General features: G+C 37.4%; 1 protein-coding gene across 12 annotated transcripts in view; it reads left to right on the top strand.

The window, feature by feature from the left end:
* The window catches only part of CDC14B (cell division cycle 14B), an 82349-nt gene that overhangs the window by 45561 nt on the left and 15537 nt on the right, over nucleotides 1–21251 (top strand). For 11 of the 12 annotated variants that reach the window (XM_074330264.1, XM_074330261.1, XM_074330266.1 and 8 more), the window contains 8 exons: nucleotides 447–523; nucleotides 6109–6175; nucleotides 8685–8747; nucleotides 10452–10539; nucleotides 10842–11072; nucleotides 16263–16401; nucleotides 16549–16708; nucleotides 17405–17502. In XM_074330264.1, the coding sequence (XP_074186365.1) occupies nucleotides 447–523; nucleotides 6109–6175; nucleotides 8685–8747; nucleotides 10452–10539; nucleotides 10842–11072; nucleotides 16263–16401; nucleotides 16549–16708; nucleotides 17405–17502 (923 nt within the window). The remainder of the gene's footprint in view (nucleotides 1–446; nucleotides 524–6108; nucleotides 6176–8684; nucleotides 8748–10451; nucleotides 10540–10841; nucleotides 11073–16262; nucleotides 16402–16548; nucleotides 16709–17404; nucleotides 17503–21251) is intronic. The other variant, XM_074330262.1, reaches the window with a different exon arrangement.

Raw genomic sequence — 21251 nt, 5'->3', positions numbered from 1 at the left:
TCAAGCTAAATGGATGGAGTTAATCAAAATCGTTGTTTTGCTTTTGTGTCACTTTCCACCTCATCCCAATCCCATTCCATCCTCCAACCCCATGCCCTCCCACACTTGACTCTCATTTTAGTGGATTTTTAGGAAAGAGGTGTGGCAAAAACATGTGCTCAGTCTAACATCTTGATTTAGAAAATCTGTTTTTAAATTTACTATATATTTTCTACACCAAAAGGTTGTTGTGAAAAGTTATTGGTCACAGGTGTTAATTGCAAGCAACACATTCGAGCTATGGCAGATTTAAACACAAAAGGAATTCACTGACAGGATGCTGGGTGACTCATAGGATCCTTGGGAAGGCTCACTTGACTGGGTAGAAATCGTACAAAACTTCGCAGTGACAGCACTGTGTCTTCATTTAGAAGTAAATTGCCTTTTTCTTCTCTTTTGAAATGTAGGTTATATATTTGGGGAGAACTCCAGAAGAAGCATATAGAAAATTAATGTTTGGAGATACATCCTATATTCCTTTCAGGTAAATATAAGAATGATATGGTAGATTCGTTTAATCAGGCCCTTGCCAGAAATACCTTCGCGTAGTTGTTTCTGAAAAAACAAGACCTGGTAAATAGTCATTTTAGGTTGGGTGCAAATATTACCCTTTATCTAGGTTACTCAGCAGTAATAGTATTGATATTTTGTTGTGGGGGCGATGTCGTGTGGATTGTAGCATGTTTAGCAGTATCCCTGGATGCCAGTAACACCTTCATCCCCACAACAGTTGTCGAAACCAAAAGTATCTCCTCCAAACGTTGCCATATGTCCCTGGTGGCGGTAGGGGTAGTGATGGAATCACTCATACTTGAGAACCATTGTCCTAGATGGAATAATCAGGTGAGAATCCTGGACTTAACCGTTACTCAAAACTACCGAGGAGTCTAGTTCTGAAGAGTGAAGAAATAAGTTTTCCCCATAGTCAGGAGTTAGTTTCTGGAGTAAAAACTAACCCTTTTTTCCCTAAGGACACAGCCAGCAGAGAGTGGGTGAGGTTGCTAATGTAACACCACTACTAGAAAAACCAGATTCTCTGTCATAGAGGTGGTTGATAAGTAATTCTTTACATAAAGGGATGACATCTCATTCTCTTCTCAAACTTACTATACGATCATGTTGAAGATATTTTGGAAAAAAAAACTGTATTTTTTCCTTTAAATCAAATTAAGTTCTAAAAGATTCTCTGCCAAGATACTTGACTTAGCTATATAATCTAAATACTTACATGGTGCTGAATGTGTAATAAATTTGTGAAATAAGTTTACTTGTTGCGTGCTGTGTGGACAATTTCAAATATTGCATCATTCTTCCATCCATAAATCAGTAGCTAGAGGGTTGTTGCATACACCTTGAATGCCTGATTTTGAAGGGATGGTTTTTCCTTCTTTGGGATAGCTCTTCCTAACCCTAGGCAGAATCTCCCCCTTAAATAACTTTGTAGGACTGTCCAGGGACTTAACTCTATGACATAGAGATTTGTTAGGACAGTCTGTAGAGCTCAGTTATATATTGCACTCAAGACTGTATATTAGTGATTTAGCAAATGAATTTCTTTGAAACCAGTATCACACCCTTTCTTCCTAGCACGTGGATCATCTCAAATATTCTGTTATTTCAGGTGGGTAGGAAGGGGTTTTTTCTAAACTGAAGAATGCTCCATTTTCTCAACCTAAAATATAATGGCAACCATGTACTTCCTTTATTTAGCAGAAATGCTTGTGTTTGTGGTCCCTTAGTGACAGGCATGCTGATATACAGTGATAATTTTGTTCTACGGAACTTTTCAGTATATTGGTAATCCTTTATAGTGGTGCCATTCTTAAAGTTTATACCACAAAGTCCTGAAATATGAATAAGCTCACGTTATTTTACCTAATGTAAGCGAAGATCTGTGAAACACTGTTGATGTAAAATAAAGTTTATGTTGATTTAAATACAGGGGCCAAAAATGGAATAAATGTTGCTTACTATTTGCTAAAGCTGTGTTTAAAATTATTTAAGTTTGGCACTGAGAAGTGAAGTTAGTTACTCCTGGTCCCAGTAGCGGAAGTAAGTAATTCCCTAATAAACAGGGCTTGGCTAGGTTTGTGAAATTTGAATCTCTTCAGTCACAGATGCCAGGTACTTGATTTATCTAAAGCATTGTTTCTCAAAGTGGGACCTGTGAAATGGGGCCAGAGTGAGCTTTTTGTTACTAGCCTACGTACAGGGATTGAGAGTAAGATTTTGAGACTTTTATAGTAATTTATAAATACATAGACTATATTATGTCTGTGGAATCAAATAATAGAAGGATTTGAGCTCATATTTTTTTCCTTCCATTTTTCTAGTAATTCATTTTTATTTACAAAAATAAGATAATTGCATATGTAGTAGTACAGTATTGTATTTTATATTTATTGTGTTTTACAAAAGCATCCACCTCTGACAGATTTAAAAATCTGGTGCTTTACCACATTTTACACTGTTCTATAGAACTTACTGATTAGAAAGTAGGCCAATCGGAATTAATAAAGCCTGATAATATTTTGAAAGAAATTGCATTGTAGCCTTCTATCTTTGCCAGTTCAAGTGCATAGAGTAAATACAACTGCTAACAAAGTATTGTTAACAAGGGATTGTGCAAGAATAGCATTTATTTATTTATAGTTAATAACTTTTATGCTCCATAGCAATATTTAATTAGATTTAATTCAACTTAGATATTATTCTTTAACCACTGAGTTTACATATGTATATATACATGTATAGTTTCTTAATGAATTATATTAACTATTTCTTTGCCTGTCTAAGTGAAAAATGGTATATAGTTCAGCATTTTCTATGGGTTTTTGTTATGAAGAGCATATAGTACTTTTATTCTTTGATATTACGTACACTACTCCTTTGCTGCTTAATTATTATTTTTTTTTTGTCTTTGCTCTCTTTTTTCTTGAGAGGTGATATTACTTAGCTATTAGTAGCTTAGCTATTGACTTCAAACAGATGGGAGTTTGACAGTGTCTCTGCCACTGATCTCTGTGGTTCTTCACAAATGTGAGCCTTGGTCTCCTAGTCTGTCAGTAGGAATGATAGTTGTATCTGTCTAATGCCGTTGAGAGGATTAAGTAATATCGTGTATCTAAGACACTTGGTATAGTGCCTGGTCCTTAGCTAACATTTGTTGAACATTCTTTTTTTTTTTCTTTTTTTAGATGTATATCTTACATACAATTAAAAATCCCACTAATCTTATGTGCATAACACAGTAAACTTTTACATGTATATATACTGGGCATGTACCACCCAGTTCAAGATACAGACGTTGCCAGCACCCCTGAAGATTCCTTGCACCCTTTCTAGTCAGTAACCCACCCCCAAACCCCCTAAGTAACCGCTACTGTGACTTCTGCCACCATCAGTTAGTTTTTCTTGCCTTTGAACTTTGTGTAAATGGACTCATACAGTATGCATTTTGGAGAGCTGGGATCTCGCTTGTTAAACACATACTAGCTATGAGATTAACCATGTTGTGGCAGGTGTCAGTAATTCTTTTTTTTTATTGCTTTTGTAGCATTCCATTCTATGAATAGATCACAATTTATTTGCTCATTGTCGTTTTGATGAGTACTTGGGTTATTTTTAGTTTTGGGCTATTATGAATACAATCTCATGTGAAAGCTGTTATTTTTAAAAACTGGTATTTGATATTGTTTTGCAGTTTCTAAGCAGTACTCCATTGATTCTCATCTGGTTTTCTAAGTTTGTTAAAAGATCATGGTGCCAAGCCCTCCCCCTTCTCCCAGAGGCTTACGTCCAGAGTCATAGATGCTACTCTGTTGGTTTCAAGAAACCTGATTGCTTGGGTGGGAGAAAGGAAGTGTTAATGAAATAAACATGAAGGGATAAAGAGAGATTCTTGTTGTCTCTTCAGCTAGTGTGATGACTGAGGCAGAACTGTAGCCGCGCCCAGATCAGAGCTTGTTGAATCATCACTGACTAGAGCAGGGCTTGCACACAGTAGGTTCTCAAAAAATATGCATTGAATAAATGTATCAAGTCGTCACACAGATTGACTTGACATGCCTTAACTTGATTAGAAAAGAATTATCAGTAGGTTAAGAAGATAATAATTGTAGCTAACTGAGGAGATACGGTTAAAAACATTGAGATGTAACTTGAGAGTTCACCTTATTTCCACTAATGCTTTTGGTTTAGACCAGGGTGTCCAAACTTTTTTCAACGTTTTTTACTAAGGGCCATATGGGGTAAAATACACAAACAGCCGGGCCACTCACTCGAGGTGAAGTACGTATTGCCTCACCTGGTTTATTTAAGTAAACTAAATATATTTTTGGAATTTGCTGCGGACCAATTAAAAATGGATTGCGGGCTGCAGTTGGCCCGTGGGACACAGTATGGACACCCTGGTTTAGACTAAACTAATTCATTTTCTTAACTTCTCTTTCTAAAACATTCCTTATGTCATCAAAACGTTATTTCTACAAAACAAGTATTTGTGTTGATTCTGTAGCTCAGTGATTCTTAAACTGAACACATCCCGATCACCTGGAGGACCTGTTAGAACAAAACTATCCTGGCCCCACCCCTAGAACTTCTGATCTGCGGGTCTGGAGTGGAGCCTGAGAACTGGCCTTTCTATGAACAGTTTGGGTGATGCCCATGCTGCTGGCCCAGGGACCCCACTCTGAGAGCCACTGCTGTAGGTCATCATGCTTTTCTCCTTCCTGAATACTGTCAATATGCTCTTGATAAAATAGAGACTGTTTCCAGCTTGTAGGAGAACAGCTTTTAAATTCAGAAGCTCATAAAAGAAAAAAAGCATGTTGTCAGGTCTTGTGTGCAGTCCTCACAGAGGCCACCATACAGCATGCCTCAGTAATTCTAACCGGTTCAGGGGAGGGCAAGACTATTTTAGCTGAGACGGGTGCCCTTACTTTTCCTCATTGTTCGCTTAATGTTGCTATAATCATCTGCATTCTTAAGGTTTGTGCAAGACTTAAGAATTTTAGATGTGTAGTTTAATTGTTCAGGTAAGTAGTGTTACCATGTGAAAACCCAACCAAGCCAAGCAGTGGATGGCTTCAGGTCCACCTAGGGATCAAATAGTTACCATTTAGGTAGGCACCGTTATTTGGCATGTGTAGAATGATCATAATTAAATTAACTTTTATTTTGCCTAATTCCAAGAATTTTTGCTTTGTAATGGCTCAAGGTAGTCAAAAAGGAGAAGCAGGTGGGAGTGGAGGAATGTCTTATTTTTCTGGATGAAATCTTAACTGATATTAAGAGGTGTAGTAGGATTATTGATAAGTGGTGCAGAGTTATCTGAAAACTAACTTAACGTTTCCCAAGAGTAGAGCAATTTCTACTAAAGGCAGTTGACACCTTAGTTCTTTTGGTTTTATTGGCACTGTTGCCCTTTAAGAATAAGAAAGAAGTTATCCAGTTAAATTGTTAAAAATTGTAAAAGCACAATGAGAGTAGCAAAACGCTTTTTAGCTTGCACCTAGAATTTCAGATATTACCTTTTTTTCCTACTTGATGGAGATATACACAAAGACACATGCTTACACACATGTGCGTGCGCACACACGCACACACACACACAGATATACATATATACAGAATCAAAAAGCAGTCTTTCCTGGTAACAGTTTGATATGGTATTTTCCAGTATGAAGAGAAAATTCAAATGCCTTGCCTTTTTGGGGGCAAGGTCCATATTATTGATTAGTTGAACCGAAGAAGTAACTCTTGAAGCTCAGCCATCAAAACCAGAAATCATCCAGCGAGATCATTTAAAATTTAGGAAGTGGTCATTATTGATCTACGTCTATAAAACATTATCTACTGGAGTAGATAGAAACTGAAGTAAAACTTATAACAGTGACTTATGTTTTATTTAAAAGCCAAACAGCAGGTACCTCCCTCCCCCTTTTTTTTTTGAGGCTTGATCTGAGTGTGTGTTTGATTGTAAATTCTAGTCAGCTTCGTCTTAAGCTAAGTGTCCTGCCGAACATTAAATTAACTGAGCTATGTATTTCAATGCTTTTGGGATTTCAGAGATGCTGCCTATGGGAGCTGCAATTTCTACATTACACTTCTCGACTGTTTTCATGCCGTGAAGAAGGTAAGTGACTTGCAGGATTCCTGTATGTGCCTGCTGCTGTGTTGGGGAACTAAAGGGCAGTCCAAGGAAGACTAGGCCTTCTTCCCCAAACATCTTCCCAGATGTGCGTGTCAGGGGTATCCCATTTTCCCACTAATACCAGAGTGATACCAAACCACAAAACAGTTTATTCTGAATCCGAATGCTTCTCTGCACGAGTTGGGGGAAAAGGCACTTGAGCAACAGGAGACAATCAGAGTTGTGTAATTAGGTTCTAAACCCAGAATTGGGTTTGAGTGTGTTGTGATTTCAAGAGAAAAACAGAAAGAAAACAGATTACTGATTTCTAAGTTTTCTTTATGTATTTTTATGGGTCTGCTTCCCGTCAATCCTATTTACAACAGACAAATTTTTAACACAGTAACTGTCAAACACTTTGTTTTTGTGTCTTCAAGCCATCAATTTCTAATTCAACATAATTTGTACAGCCTATTAGTTTGTTACTCGATTTTATATAAAACTAAGTAGGTCAGTACTGCTTTGTCAAAGCTGTTTTAAAATAATGCCTGTGTTTTATAACCAGGGCTGCTTGCTGTCTTTGTCTCCAGAGGCCACCTTTCACATCACATTCCAAATGAACAGGGTCCCCTGGAGTTAGGTGATGCAGCAGACCATGGTTATAACTCTCACTCCCTGGGGTATATTTCTTGGATGTCAGGGCTGCCCGCACAAGAAACTACAATTGTAAATCAGTAGACCATGGGTCAATAAGCCTTCAACAACATCTCAGGTTTTTATGTTACTTCCATTTTCAGAGGTGAAAGGAACACAGGTTGACTTGTATAATGAAACATGGTGGCTTTCTGAGAATTTTGACAGAAATTTTGTGGATTAAAATGGGAGGACTAATTCATATACAGATTCAGAGATTAATTAGTATACTTTCTCCCTATATCAGGCATTGAGGTATGGGACTTAATTCCTTTGGGTTGGAGACCAGTGACTGATGTGTGAAGCTCACTAAGGTGGTCCTCACAGGCTATGAGGCAGCTCCCTCAGGCCTCAGTTGAGGCAGGTAAAATGGATAGAGGAGGCCCTCAGGAGACGAGGGACAGTAGGTATAAATGATCCCTTTGGGTTGCGGTTACAGTCCCTGTCAGATGGACCCCATGGAACTGCTTATGTAGGCAGACATACCCGTCCTGACCCTGGGGCTTCCTTCTTTCTCCCACCACCTTTAAAAAATGAGCAGAAAAACTTTGAGGGCCTGGGACATGGTCTACTATAACATTCTATTATTTCTTGACTTCGGGTTTTATTTTGTTTTTTTATCAGATATTATATACAAAGTCTAATTAGCTGGAACTACAGGTCAAAGATTGCTCTTTTCACACTATATTTAATTTTACTCAAGAGTCAACAGTTTCTGATTTTCAGTTTAAATATTTCTTATTTGTGACTGATTAGAATATTGCATACATGAAACATTTATAAAGGTAATTGTCTTAATTTTGCTGCGACTTCTAATGGGATCTCCGTATGAATTTCAAAAGAGAATAGAAATTTCCTGTAAACTGCATTTTATTGTATCATTCTGTTAAGAACATCTCTAGTCCAAAAATCATGACATGTATTGAATATTTTGAATCAAGGAAATAAAATTCATCATGGATTTGGTGTTGGAATTAGAATTTAAATGGGTGTATTTCGTAAAATGAGGACGTTTCGTTGGTATTATAGGATTCATATTTTTCATTCATATTTCAGTACTTTAAAATTGGAAAATTTATTTACAGAGTCACCCCTTTTGAACCAAGATTACCTTGTTGGTCAGAAATTCTTACTTACATACTGTCTGGCTCAGAGAATACTTCTCAGAGGCCGCCAGCTCATTTTTGTTTCAGAAAAGAGATCCTTTGCTTATTTCTCTTAGCATGCTCTGCCCACTGAGCTCAAAGTCAGGCTACAGAAGAGAGCAGAAAATGTGTATTTTTTTTCTTGTTGAAAGAAGTTTTTTGTCCCTTAAAATTTTGGATTTTAGTGTTGATCTCGGCTTTCTTTAGTAGAAGGAACATTCATCTCTTAATTCAAGACTGTTTAGAAGAATTTGAAAGTGGAGATATTTATGAAGTGTAGGATTTGTTTGGGATAAACTGCCATTTCTTTCCCCTTTATTATTTATTTAGGAACCATTGGGTTGTGCATTATATTTGAAGCCTGAGTAGTGTTGAGCTGATAAATTAGGTTTGCTTTGAAGACTTGGTTATTTAGCTCTACATAGATAGGATGATTGTGAAGGAAAATAAAATATCAAATCTCATTAAAATACTATTATAACTAATTTTCCAGATAATGGAAGCCTTTAAAAGACATATCCTACCTCCTTTGAGAACTATTCACTGGAACATAATCTAAATATAATAATGCTTTTTGGGGGGGGTACCTCCTGATTTTTGATATTAGAAAATTGGATTGGAAATTGTTTACTTATTTGCACCTTTGTTCTTAAAAGCTTTCCTTTGGATTTTAGGCAATGCAGTATGGCTTCCTTAATTTCAACTCATTTAACCTTGACGAATATGAATACTATGAAGTAAGTTTTCAAGGATATTGTTTTTAACTCTTATTCATGTTTTGCTTACAGAAGTAATATTTTTGTTTTAAAAATATTGAACAATTTAGATGTGTATAGAATTAAAAAAAAAAAAGTCAAACCTTTATCAGTCCCAGTTCTTAGTGGGGTTTTCTGCATTGGATGTGTCCTTCCAGAGTGAATGAGTGTGCTCCAGGCATTTTTCTTTAATGTTCAGTTTAAATTTCTTTAGTATTGATGACTTTCTTATTAAATGAGATAATGTTTGTAAAACCCTTAGCATAGGATCTGATGAGATGCCCAAATAGTCATGATACATCTAATTACCTATGGAAATTGTTTTTATCATGAATGTTTGTATGAAGTCAGGACACTTCTGGTTGCAAATTACAGAAAGTAAACAAATATGACTTAAATAAAAATGGGAAAATTTATTGATTTACCTAGTAAGTAAAAAGGCCAGGAGCAAGTGTACCTTCACTCATGACCAAATTCAGGTACTCAGACACTTAACCAAATTTGGGCTGAAGCTGGCTTTGTCCACAGGCTAGTCCTCAGTAGATAAAGATGGCCACCAGCAGCTTCAATTCACCTGTTTGGCAAACTAACCAGAAAAGAGCATTCATGGCTCCAGCCGAAGACTCATGAAGTCTTCTTATTGGCCTGACTTAGATCATGTCCCTAGCCCTCAATCATGCTGATTCCTGGTTAGGGTGGGGGTTGGGTGGGTGTAGAAGACTGGTCCTCCTGGGAGGTGGGTGCTGGGGTCAACTCTCAAGCCACACAGACCAAAAAAGAAAGAAGAGAGTCCAGGCAGGCAAAACTGCAGATGTCCTCAATGCTTTTTCATGCAGTGTATTTTTTTTAAAAGGCAAATGAATTTGATTCTACCATTTATTCCTCCCTCCAAATAGATAATGAATAGGATGCTTATGCTAGAGGTCTTTTTCAGCCAAGAATGCTTGTGGAATCTTATCCTTTTATCCTATTGTAGTTATCTTGAGCAGACATTCTCACTAATAATGGAGTGGTAAGTCTTTGTGTAACCATTCCTATTGTTGTTAAATTTGAATTTAGAATAATTGTTATGGTAACTCAACCCAAAGGACTTAATACCAGGAGGTAAAGTGTTTTAAATTTCAGTTTATATTCTTTTTTTTTTCTAGAGACATACTGTGATCTCAGTATACTTATAATTTCAATTTTCCTGGTGGTTTAGTGAAAATTTTTCATTGCTATCTTATTAAATAGCTAGCAAAATGATGGGAAGATGTCTCTCTACAAATAAAAAGTAGATATTGAGAAGCCAGGAGCCTAAATAGATCATTTTTTCTCCTTTGTTCAATGAGTCAAGATTGTTCATATTGGAATTTACTCATATTGAGAATTTACTTGGATAAAATAACCAAAGTTCCTAGGTATATTTTGGATAGCAGTAATCAGCTCTATTTTCCAAAGTCTGGATACCCTAGCAAAGAAGTGCTGTTAATAGAAAATGATTAGGACTGGGAGAAGATAACTAACTATTCCTCGGGAATACTCATAGCAGGCTAAATTTTACTTTTGTGTCTCATGGTCATTTGTAAATAACTTTTGTGATAGAGCAAATGGATTTGAAGTTCTGCAGACACTCAGTATTGAAAAAAGGGGCGTGGAGGGCAGATTTAAGTCTTAAAATGAATTGTGCTGTTCTTCCCATTGCAGAAAGCAGAAAATGGAGATTTAAATTGGATAATACCAGATCAATTTATTGCCTTCTGTGGACCTCATTCAAGAACCAGACTTGAAAGTGGTATGCAAAAATATGGGACAAGTACAGTTTTGCTATTAAAAGTATCCATCCTTTTTTTTTTCTTTTGAAACAGGCCCAAGAGTTTTAAACTAATAAGCTTGATGGTCTTAATTATTTAAGTGTACTCAATCATTTTAGCACATCGTTTTGCCTGGATTTTAGCTTTTTAAATTTTTTTACAGTTGTAATCAAATTGGTATTCATTCCCTAGCCTAGACACTGTTTCCACACAATTACAGGTAAAATTGTTATCCATTATTTTCTTTCTGCATTGTGTAACATCTGTTAATTTCTTTATGTAGGTTACCACCAACATTCTCCTGAGGCTTATATTTCCTATTTTAAGAATCACAACGTTACTACCATTATCCGTCTGAATAAAAGGATGTATAATGCCAAACACTTTACAAATGCTGGTTTCGATCACTATGATCTTTTCTTTGCGGATGGCAGCACACCTACTGATGCCATCGTCAAAGAATTTCTCGATATTTGTGAAAATGCCGAGGGTGCCATTGCAGTACATTGTAAAGGTATGTTTCTAGGGTTGGTTAAAGCATGGTGGATGTGTATATGTGTGAGCATATATGTATATATGTGTAGAAACACCATACTCATTTACATTATATGCCAGGACACATAAAGCTGCCTTTGTTTTTAAAGAATGCTCTTTTTCTTTTGTAAGTTGCTTTTAAAATCACTTTTTTGAGATGTGTTTGACATTAAAAAGCTGTACCTATAAAGAATGCTTTTAAAACCGTCATTTCATATGAAAAGTATAGTAAATTAAATTGTTCTCATAGGTAACCCTACAAAAGCTTATTACATATAATGCATTCATTTATTCATCAACTATTCAGTGCCTACTGTTTGGTAGGTTCTAGGTTCTGTCAGTGAGCAGAGCAAACTCCAAGAGCTTGTCTTTTGGAGTTTGTATTTTAACAAATTGTTGTGTTCTTAACTGTTAGAATAATGCTTGGAATTTAATAAAAATTTATTGAATGAATGAATGACTGTAATAATACATTGTATGATGAATGTACTAGGGTTTATTTGGCTTTTCTCCTCTTGTTAGATAGTTGATTCAGAAGAGAAGGAATATATTTTTGTTAAGAAATATCCAACGTTGAAAAAAAGAAACCTAGCAAATCTAGGGAATAGCCAAAATCTAATCTCCAGAATTACCACATTATAAGATTCAAATGTCCAGCTTTCACCAAAAAGTCACAAGGTATAGAAAGAAACAGGAAAGTATAACTCCTTCAAAGGAGAAAAAAAAAAGAATCAACAGAAACTATCCCTGAGAAAGACCAGATTGTGGATTTACTAGGCAAAGATGTTAAAACAGCTATCTTAAAGGTGCTCAGAGAGCTACAAGAAATGGACAAAGTCAAGAAAACATATGAACAAAATGGAAATATCAATGAAGAGATAGAAAATAAAAAGGAATCAAAAAGTAATTTTGGAACTGAAATGTACGGTAACTGAAGTGAAACATTTGCTGGTGAGATTCATAAGCAGGCAGAAAAAAGAATCAGCAAACTTGAAGACAGGACAATTGAAATGATCAAGTCTGAAGAATTGAAAATGAAAGATTGAAAAAAAAGAGGGACCTCTGCGATATCATAAAGTGGACCAATCTATAGATGGTGGGAGTCCCAAAGGGCAAAGGGAGAGAAAGGAGCTGAAAGATTATTTGAAGAAATAATTGCTGAAAGCTTCTCAAATTGCAGGAAAGGCATAAATGTAAATATCGGAGAAACTCGGAGAACTCCACGCAGGATAAACTCAGAGACCCACACCAAGATGCATTATAATCAATAATCTAAAGTCAGAGACAAAGAGAATTTTGAAAGCAACAAGAGAATCAGCTTATCACCTACAAGGGATCCCATTAACATTGTCAGCAGATTTCTCATCAGAAACCTTGGAGGCCGGAAGGCAGTGTGGATTGATATAGTCAAAGTGCTGAAGGAAAAAAACTCACACACAAATCCTACATCTGGCTAAACTTTCCCTGAAAAATGAGGGAGAAATGAAGACATTCCCAGATAACTAAAAGCTGCGAGAGTTTGCTACTACCACTGGGCCTGCCCTGCAAGAAAGGTTGAATGAAAGGACACTAGACAGTCACTCAAAGCCATATGAAGAAATAAAGATCTCTGGTAAAAGTAAATATGTCTGACAGTTATAAAGGCTAATATTATTGTATCTTAAGTTTAAACTTTCTAATCAAAAGACGAGATTGAAAGAATGACTTAAAAATAATCAACTATATGCTAACTAAAAGAGACTCAGTTTAGATCCAAAGTCACAAATAGGTTGAAAGTGAAAGGATGGGAAAAGATATTTCATGTAAATAGTAACCAAAAGAGAGCAGCGGTGATTATACTAATATCAGACAAAATAGACTTTAATTTAAAAAGATTATGAGACAAAAGAGGACATTATATATTAATAAAAGTTTCAACACAGCAAGAAACTAACAATTATAAACATTTTACATGTCTAATAACAGATCTTCCTAACATATGAAAAAAAATAGTAAAAATTAGTAATAAATAGTAATGGTTGCATAACAATGTGAGTTTTTTTAATACCACTGAATTGTACACTTAAAAGTGGTTAAAATTATCTCTAGAAACTGGCCCTAAAGAAACATAGGTCTTTGAATCTCCTGACAAAGAATTTAAAATGGCTGTCTTAAAAATGCTCAGTGAGCTATGAGAAAACATGGAGAAGTAAATGAAACCAGGAAAATTATGCATGAACAAAAATGGTTAAAATGGAAATTTTTGTTTTGTATATTTTACTACAATTTAAAATAATGAATAATTAAAATCCAACATTGGTTATTTCATTTCTTAAAAAATGACAAGCAATTGAGGTTATTCTCAATAACCTGAGGTGTTCATTCAGGGTGGTTTTACACATTTGGCAATAGCTGAAGACATTTTTTGTTTTTCACAACTTGGGGGGAGAGGTGCATATGGTGGCCAGGCATGCTCCCGAGCATCCTGAAATGCCCAGGACAGCACCCACAGCAAAGAATTGTCCTGCTCCAAATGTCAATAGTGCTGAGGTTGAAAAACCCTGAAGTTGGCTGATAACCAGTTAAAACTTTAAGGGGATTTGATATGATTAGTTCTTTGTTTTGGGAAGAAAACTGATGTCAGTGTGAAGATGGGATTATCAAATGAAAAGTGAGATTCATTAGGAAGTGTACCTAACAGTACCATAAACCGTGTGGTTTAAACAATAGAAATTTGTTTTCTCACAGTTTTGGAGGCTAGCGATCCAAAGTCAGGTACTGGCGGATTGGTGTCCGGTGAGGCCTCTTCCTGGCTTGCAGACAGCCGCCTCGTCCTTGTCTTCTGTGTACACTCAGTTCTGGTGTCTTTTCTTCTTCTTGTGAGAACACCAGTCCTATTGGATTAAGTGCCCCCCCCCCCCGCCCACCCCATTTAGCCTTGGTTTACTCCATAAAGTCCTTTTACCAGAGATTGTCATGTTGGGAGATAGCACTTCAACATACAGAATTTGGTGGGGGCTGGGAAGTGGGGAGGTGGGCATAATTCAGTCCATAACATCCTGCTCCCTGGCTGCCCAGTATTCATGTCCTCACATGTAAAATACATTCATCCTATCCCAACAGCCCCCAAAGTCTTAACCCATTCCAGCATCAGTTCCAAGTCCAAAGTCTCATCTAAATCAGATGTGGGTGACATTTCATCCTGAGGCAAAATTTCTCTCCAACTGTGAACCTGTGAAAGCAGACAAGTTATTTGGTTCCAAAATACAGTAGTGGGACAGGCATAGGATAGACATTCCATTTCAAGTAGCAGCAATTGGAAAGAAGAGACAGGTGACAGGTCCTAAGCAAGTCCAAAACCTACCAAGGCAAAAGCCATTAGATCTCCAGGCACGAGAATCATGTCCATTGTCTGCTCTGCGAACCCACTGGGGAGGCAGTCCCATCTCCTTGGCCCCAGGTGGCAGCCCTGCCCCTGAGGTCATGGACTGTGGTGGCCTGGTCCACTGAAGCCACGGAGGCAGCTCCATCCTCTGAAACCTAGTAGTAGACAGCCCTGCCCCGTGGGCCGGTGGTGGTGGTGGTGGTGGTGGTGGTAGCAGCGGCGGCAGCCTTCCGATCTCTGCATTGTCCTCAAGGTCATGCTTCCCTTTTCTTGAAGGATGAGACATGTTTGCAGCCAGTTACCTCGGTTGTTCAGTCCTGTAGTCCAGAAACCTGAAAGCCTGCCTTTTTCTCATTCTGTGGCTGTCCCCTTTTAGTCTAAACGGACTGTTTCTGCTGATGTGATCCCATTACAATTTCTGGTTTCTGCAAATCAAATCTGTGGGTAGTATCTTCATGAAATTGCTTGTCCAACCACACCCTTGGTTGTCTTCAGAACATGCTTTCTCACGTTTTTGCAATATGGAGAGGCCTAGAATTTTCCAAATGTTTAGTTTCTAGTTCCTTTTTGGTTAAAAATGCCTTCTTCAATTCATCTCTTTCCTCTGATAGTTTACTGTAATCAAGAAGGAGAAACCAGGCTGCACCTTCAAAATTATGCTTACAGATCTCCTTTGCTGAATATCCATGGTTGTCACCCACAAGTTTTGCTTTCCACAAAGCTTGAGAGCACATTCAGCCAGGGTTGTTGTTTTTTTGCCACTTTCTAACAAGGATTGCCTTTCTTCCAGTTTCCAATAACATGTTCCTCATTTCCATCTACATCTGCGCCAGAATCACTGTTAATGTCCATATTCCTGCCAACATGAGCTTTAAAACACTTGCAGCCTTTAAAATTCCAGTTCCAAAGCCACTTGCGCATTTTTACGAATTGTTCCAGTAGCGTGTCATTTCACAGTGCCAAAATCTGTATTAGGAAGGGTTTTCTAGGGAACCGGAACCAATAGGATATGTTTTATATATAGCAGGAGATTTATAAGGAATTGGCTCACAGATGTGAAGGCTGATGAGTACAGAATCGTCAGTGTGGGCTGACTGGCTGGAGACCCAGAAGAGCCAGTAGTACCACTGAAGCCCGAAGGCAGTCTGCTGGAGAATTCCCTCCAGCTTGGGGCAGCCAGTCTTTCTGTTCTGTTCAGACCTTCAACTTACTGAACGAGGCCCACTCACATCATTGGAGGGTAATCCTCTTATCCAAAAGGCCACCAATCTCACCCAAATACACCTGCCAGGTCGACACATAAAATTAACCACCACAGGAAATAATGATAGTAGTCTAGATGAGAGTAAAGGAGGATAGCAGGAATAGAGTTTAAAAAAACGTGTGAAAGTGGATATAAAAGGGGAGTAGAAGGAACTGTTGGATGAGGGAGAACAATTTGCAAAATTTTAAGCCTGTGGTTTTGGTAACATGATTGTACCATTAACAGAAAACCCAAAGTAGAAAGTGCCGCACTTACTGAGAATCAGGGCTTGGAAAGTGATTTTTAATCTTGGCTATACATAGAATAATCTGGGGGATTTTAGAAATCTGTGTGTCCGGCCAGCGTCACACACCAATTAAATCAGAATTCTGGAGGTGAGACTCAGTATTTTTTAAAACTCCGCAGATGAGTGCAGTGTGTATTCAAACTTGAGAACCTCTGTTGAGGGGAGCCGAATCATGGCTAGCCTTTTTTAAAAATTGTACCCGCCCAGCAAAATTCTGGAGTACATGAGACCAGGTCTCATTGGTTTCTTTTCCCAGCTGGCCTTGGACGAACGGGTACTCTGATAGCCTGCTACATTATGAAGCATTACAGGATGGCAGCAGCTGAGACCATTGCTTGGATCAGAATCTGTAGACCTGGCTCAGTGATTGGGCCTCAGCAACAATTCCTGGTGATGTAAGTAGATGGAGAGCTTTTATAATTCCTCAGGGGACATTTGGGTCTGGAAAATGATTAGAAGTAGAATTTTTCTTAGTCTCCAGTAACAATAGATAGTATCTTTCTGGCAAGGTGTATTTTGATGTTATTTGAATGCTCTAACAGGAAACAGGCAAGCCTCTGGTTGGAAGGTGACTATTTTCGTCAAAAGTTACGGGGTCAGGAGAATGGAAAACACAGAGCAGCTGTCTCAAAACTCCTCTTGGCTGTTGATGACATTTCAATCAATGGGGTCGAGAATCAAGACAAGCAAGAACCTGAACTGGTAATCGAACCGTCTTCATCACGCTGTTGTTACTGCTTTAGATGCAGCTGAGAACCTCTTAGGGCATGGAGAAAATTGTAGATAAAAATAATAAAACACATTTTGAGGGATTATTGTCACATATTTTTTTATACTTACAGCCCTCTCTAGGAACCTTTTACTTGAAATAGTTAAAAGAAAGTTATTGTCCATAAAACTGAAGGTTTTTTTTATTCATTAGGCACTGGAGTAAGAAGGAGGTATGTGAAGTAAGCACGGTAGTGGACTTAGTGTCACACCTCCCACCCCCACTTGCCCATTTCATGACAGCTGATTTAGGGAACCAGTCGTTCTTAAGTGGAGACCTTTATAGAACCAAGAGTTTAGTGGGTAGTTGTACAGTATTAAGTGTTGGTAAGTAGATGGTCAAATTTTAAAAAGAATGTTTTCAATATTGAAAACCCATTATGCCTCTTCACTGTCAATACTTTTTATAACCAGAGTGCTATTGGGTTCCGTGTCTGTGAAAGTCAATGTTTGGTTCACTTGATATGTGATGTGTAGCTTTATTTTGAAAGCAGCAGAATCTTTTACAGTTCAGCAGAAAGTTGAACTATATATTTGTGTGTGTTTCTGTGGATAAATGTAGCTGCTATTCTTTACTACATTAATAAGTGCAACTTAAATCATTAGCTCAGTGTGTTTTTACTTGTACAGTACAGTGATGACGACGAAATCAGTGGAGTGACCCAAGGTGATAGACTTCGGGCCCTGAAAAGCAGAAGACAATCAAAAACAAACACTGTTCCCCTCACGTGAGTCTGGTTTCCTTTGTGGTTGATGTTATATATTTAATATGTATACGAGGTCTTTCATGAGCATTTTTTTTTCCTGTACATTTTCCTCCGTAGTTGCATGCCCATTATGCCACCTTGAAATGATTATCTATGTTATTTTAAATCTAGGGGTGTTGCCTGAGGAGCTTTTGGCTCTTTGTTTATCTTCGTCTGTTATTATAACCTCACTAGCTTGTATAGATAGGGGAGCAATATTAGGAGTGCTGTTTCTCTGGATAATCACCTTGTGACATCCTCAAGACAGCGACAGCAGATATAAACACAGAGTAACAGATTTGTCCATAGTTACTAAAAATTGTGAATTTCTTTAAATTTATTACCATATTATAGGTAATTTGTTTTAATATAGTAGTAGAATGTAATCCAGTGGTGACACAGTAGTGGCTTAATGTCATTATATTATTTTAGGGAACAGTGACCTAGACTAAGCTATATTTTTGTGTTAATTTTTTTGTTCAAAGAATTATTTTAATGTTCCAGAAGAAGGTTTAACATGGGGATAGGAAGTTTTATAGTTACCGAGTATGTGTATGTTTACTTATATTTGCTTGTGTTAGTGGTCGTTTGGGTTCAATCTCATGGAACATCCAGGATTGTTTAAAAAAAAAAAGTAGAATAAAAAACTTGGCTATGGTACTTTTTTCTAGGGTGTTCTTTAGTAGATGATCCCATCTGTGACATTAGATTCCTTCCTTCTAGTAACCTCCCATTTCATTGTGGTACTCCATATTTCCAGCACGTGTGTGTGTGTGAGACAGAGAGAGAGAGAGAGAGAGAGAGAGAGAGAGATCATTTTATTCAGTAAGCATCCTGTAATATGGTAAGGAACTGATGACATAATTAGGGTTTCCAGGTGGGAATTTCCGCCCGTTCCCAGGAATGTTTTTCGCTTTCCCGTTCCCGAATCCCAAGATATAAACTGTTATCTGTTCTCAGCAATGAATCGTTTCCACCAAGTGACAGCAAATAATACCAACAAGCTGGGTTCAAGGAGCCGATTTTCCCGATTTCCCAACCAACTTTTCTCGGGATTTAGGAACGGGAAAGTGAAAAAACTTCCTGAGAATGGGCGGGAATTCCCACCTGGAAACACTAAACATAATAAATGTTCGTGGCAGAGAAGTATAGGCCTTCTCTTTAATGAAAAATGGTTCTTCTCTGGGTATCTCCTCATAATCTTAAGTTCTAAAGTAGAATTACACAGAAGGGCCGCTGCCTTGGGAGGTAATTAGAAGATCCAAAGAATGAAACCGAGTTTTCCAATCTAAAGTGCCGTGTGAATAGGCATTAATTAAGCATTGCCTTGGCAGTGGTGCTTCAGTCAATTAGAATGCTTTAAGACTGCTGCGTATTATATAATTCATTTAACTCCAAATGCTATTTTGTTTTTAATTTCATTGTTTAGTCTTTATTTAAAGCCTGGAGGGTTATTTTTATTCAGAAACATTATAGTCCCTCCAGATAATTATTCGGAAGCCAGTTTTAGGCCTGATGGAGGAAATGGGCAGTGCCCAGGAGCAGTGCTTCTCACGCTTCAGCGTGCAGTTGAGTCTGGGGGCCGGGTAAAATGCAAATTGTGGTCAGTGGCTCTGGGTTACGGGTGCGAGTCTGCATTTCTAGCAAGCTTCCGGGTGTTACAGATGCTGCTGCTCCAGGGACTACACTTGGAATTGTAAGCCCTAAAAAATGGATGATTTTGTGGGTTCCTTTCATTGTGCCCACGTTTTGTGTTTTGTTTTTAAGAATCTACAGCATCAGTTTCTCAATAGCTTATAGCTTTCTGTTCAGAAGTCAAGTTGAGAGTCAGTGGATGGGAATTCTGCTGAGTAAATAGTTGCTACTAGGTTGGGCTTAACAGGAAATTCCCTTGTCTACTACCTTGTGACTATATTTTCTAAAATTCGAATCACTGGACACTCTTTCTAGAAAAATTGAGGCCATAAACATCTCGCTCATAGTTGATAGGTTTACAGAAATATAAAAGAAAACAACAAATGAAGACTAAAGTTCTAAATATCGTTGGAAACCAGAAGAAGGTTTAACATGGGTATAGGAAGTTTTATAGTTACAAAAAAAAAATACGTTCACCTTGGTATGCAGGTTCCTGGGATGAAAGTTGAATGTGATCAGTGATGGCTGAATGAAAGTACATATCAAAGACTGGGGGAGGCAAGACCAGCCTCAGAGCTATCATTTGTTCAGTTATCTAGTCACACCCCTCCTTACCGCCAAAAGGAATAAAGGACACTGGCCCTTTGCTCTGAAGCACTCTTGGCATAAATTAAAACCAAGGAAAATGGTAAAAGTTATAAAAAAAAATACTGGTTCAGAATCCCCTTTAATTGTAATTCTAATCCTAAAAATAATAGAATAACCCCCAAACTGTCCCTCTTCTGTAAACACAATTAACAAACTTTTAGGCCACACTTTTGAAGGAAAAATCAGAAGTTTTTAATTATGTATAAAGATTATTATAATTATGTATAAAGATTATAAAAAATCATAAGTTTTTAATTATGTATAAAGACCTTGGGAGGTTATAGGTTAGTCAAAGCACGTTTCCCTTCCTCCTTTACAACATTTTGCTTATCCCCCTCCTTTGCTTTTTCAAACAAACCCTCCTTGCTTGTTACAATCCTCTCTTTTTTGCTCTTACTTATACCGTTTCCTTGAAAATAAGATCTAGCTGGACAATCAGCTATAATGCATTTTGGAGCAAAAATTAATATAAGACCCGGTATTATATTATATATTATATCATATCATATCATATATCATATCATATCATATCATATCAATTATATTACATGACCGGGTCATATATTGTAGTAAAATAAGACCGGGTCTTATATTAATCTTTTCTCCAAAAGATGCATTAGAGCTGATTGTCCGGCTAGGTCTTATTTTCAGGGAAACATGGTAGCTCTTCTGGCCCTAAGAAAAGAGGTCAGTTGAAGATTTTCTTTCTTTCCCAAGTCTTTTTGTTATTTCAGAAACAATAGTCCCCTGAGAGAGTTTTCAATAGCAGTTCAGATTTAAAAATTTAAATTCAATTCCTGCCTCCTGATTTTGACTCATCTGTCACCGCTGGCAAGTTATTTTTCTTCACCGTTGATACTTAGAGCCCAGTGAAAATACTTGGATATAATATAATAAGTAAAGGTAGTGAAAAGTATGTAAGTACTGGTGATTCTTAAGAGAAAGTTAGAGTACATAAAATATCATTCCAATTATTGGTTTCTAGTTTATTAAATAGTCAATATTTGGGGAGAGTTAAAATCGTTAGAAATTATAAAATACGAGTCATTCTCTCAGAGAGCCTATCTGATCCTGGTCACCATGAAGACAGTAAATCATGGCGCTCCATGACCTCGAAGTGATCATCGAGAGAGACGGCAAGTACATTGTTGTGTGTGCTCACATAGTAGATGTGGTAGGTTTTATAATGCCATCCGTGCTGCCCTTCTTTCTGCATACTCATCATGTCTGCTGGGTTTGTTAGGATTAAATGAAATGCTTCAAGAAGAGGGGAAGTGCACCCAAATGGGAATAGGTGCAAATATAATGAGCCTTGGAAATCCCTCCCATCCCCCTCATCAGTACAGTGTAGATGGGTGTGTTTTTCATCCTTGGGAACTTATTCTTAAGCCATGAGCAACAAATAAAAATCTGTAATGCAGACATCTGACTATTCAAACCATTCTGCC

This window comes from Rhinolophus sinicus, linkage group LG04 (assembly GCF_036562045.2).
Source record: "Rhinolophus sinicus isolate RSC01 linkage group LG04, ASM3656204v1, whole genome shotgun sequence".
In the NCBI taxonomy this organism is placed as follows: Eukaryota; Metazoa; Chordata; class Mammalia; order Chiroptera; family Rhinolophidae; genus Rhinolophus; species Rhinolophus sinicus.
Note: the sequence above shows the minus strand (reverse complement) of the source record. Positions and strands in the feature narration are given on the sequence as shown.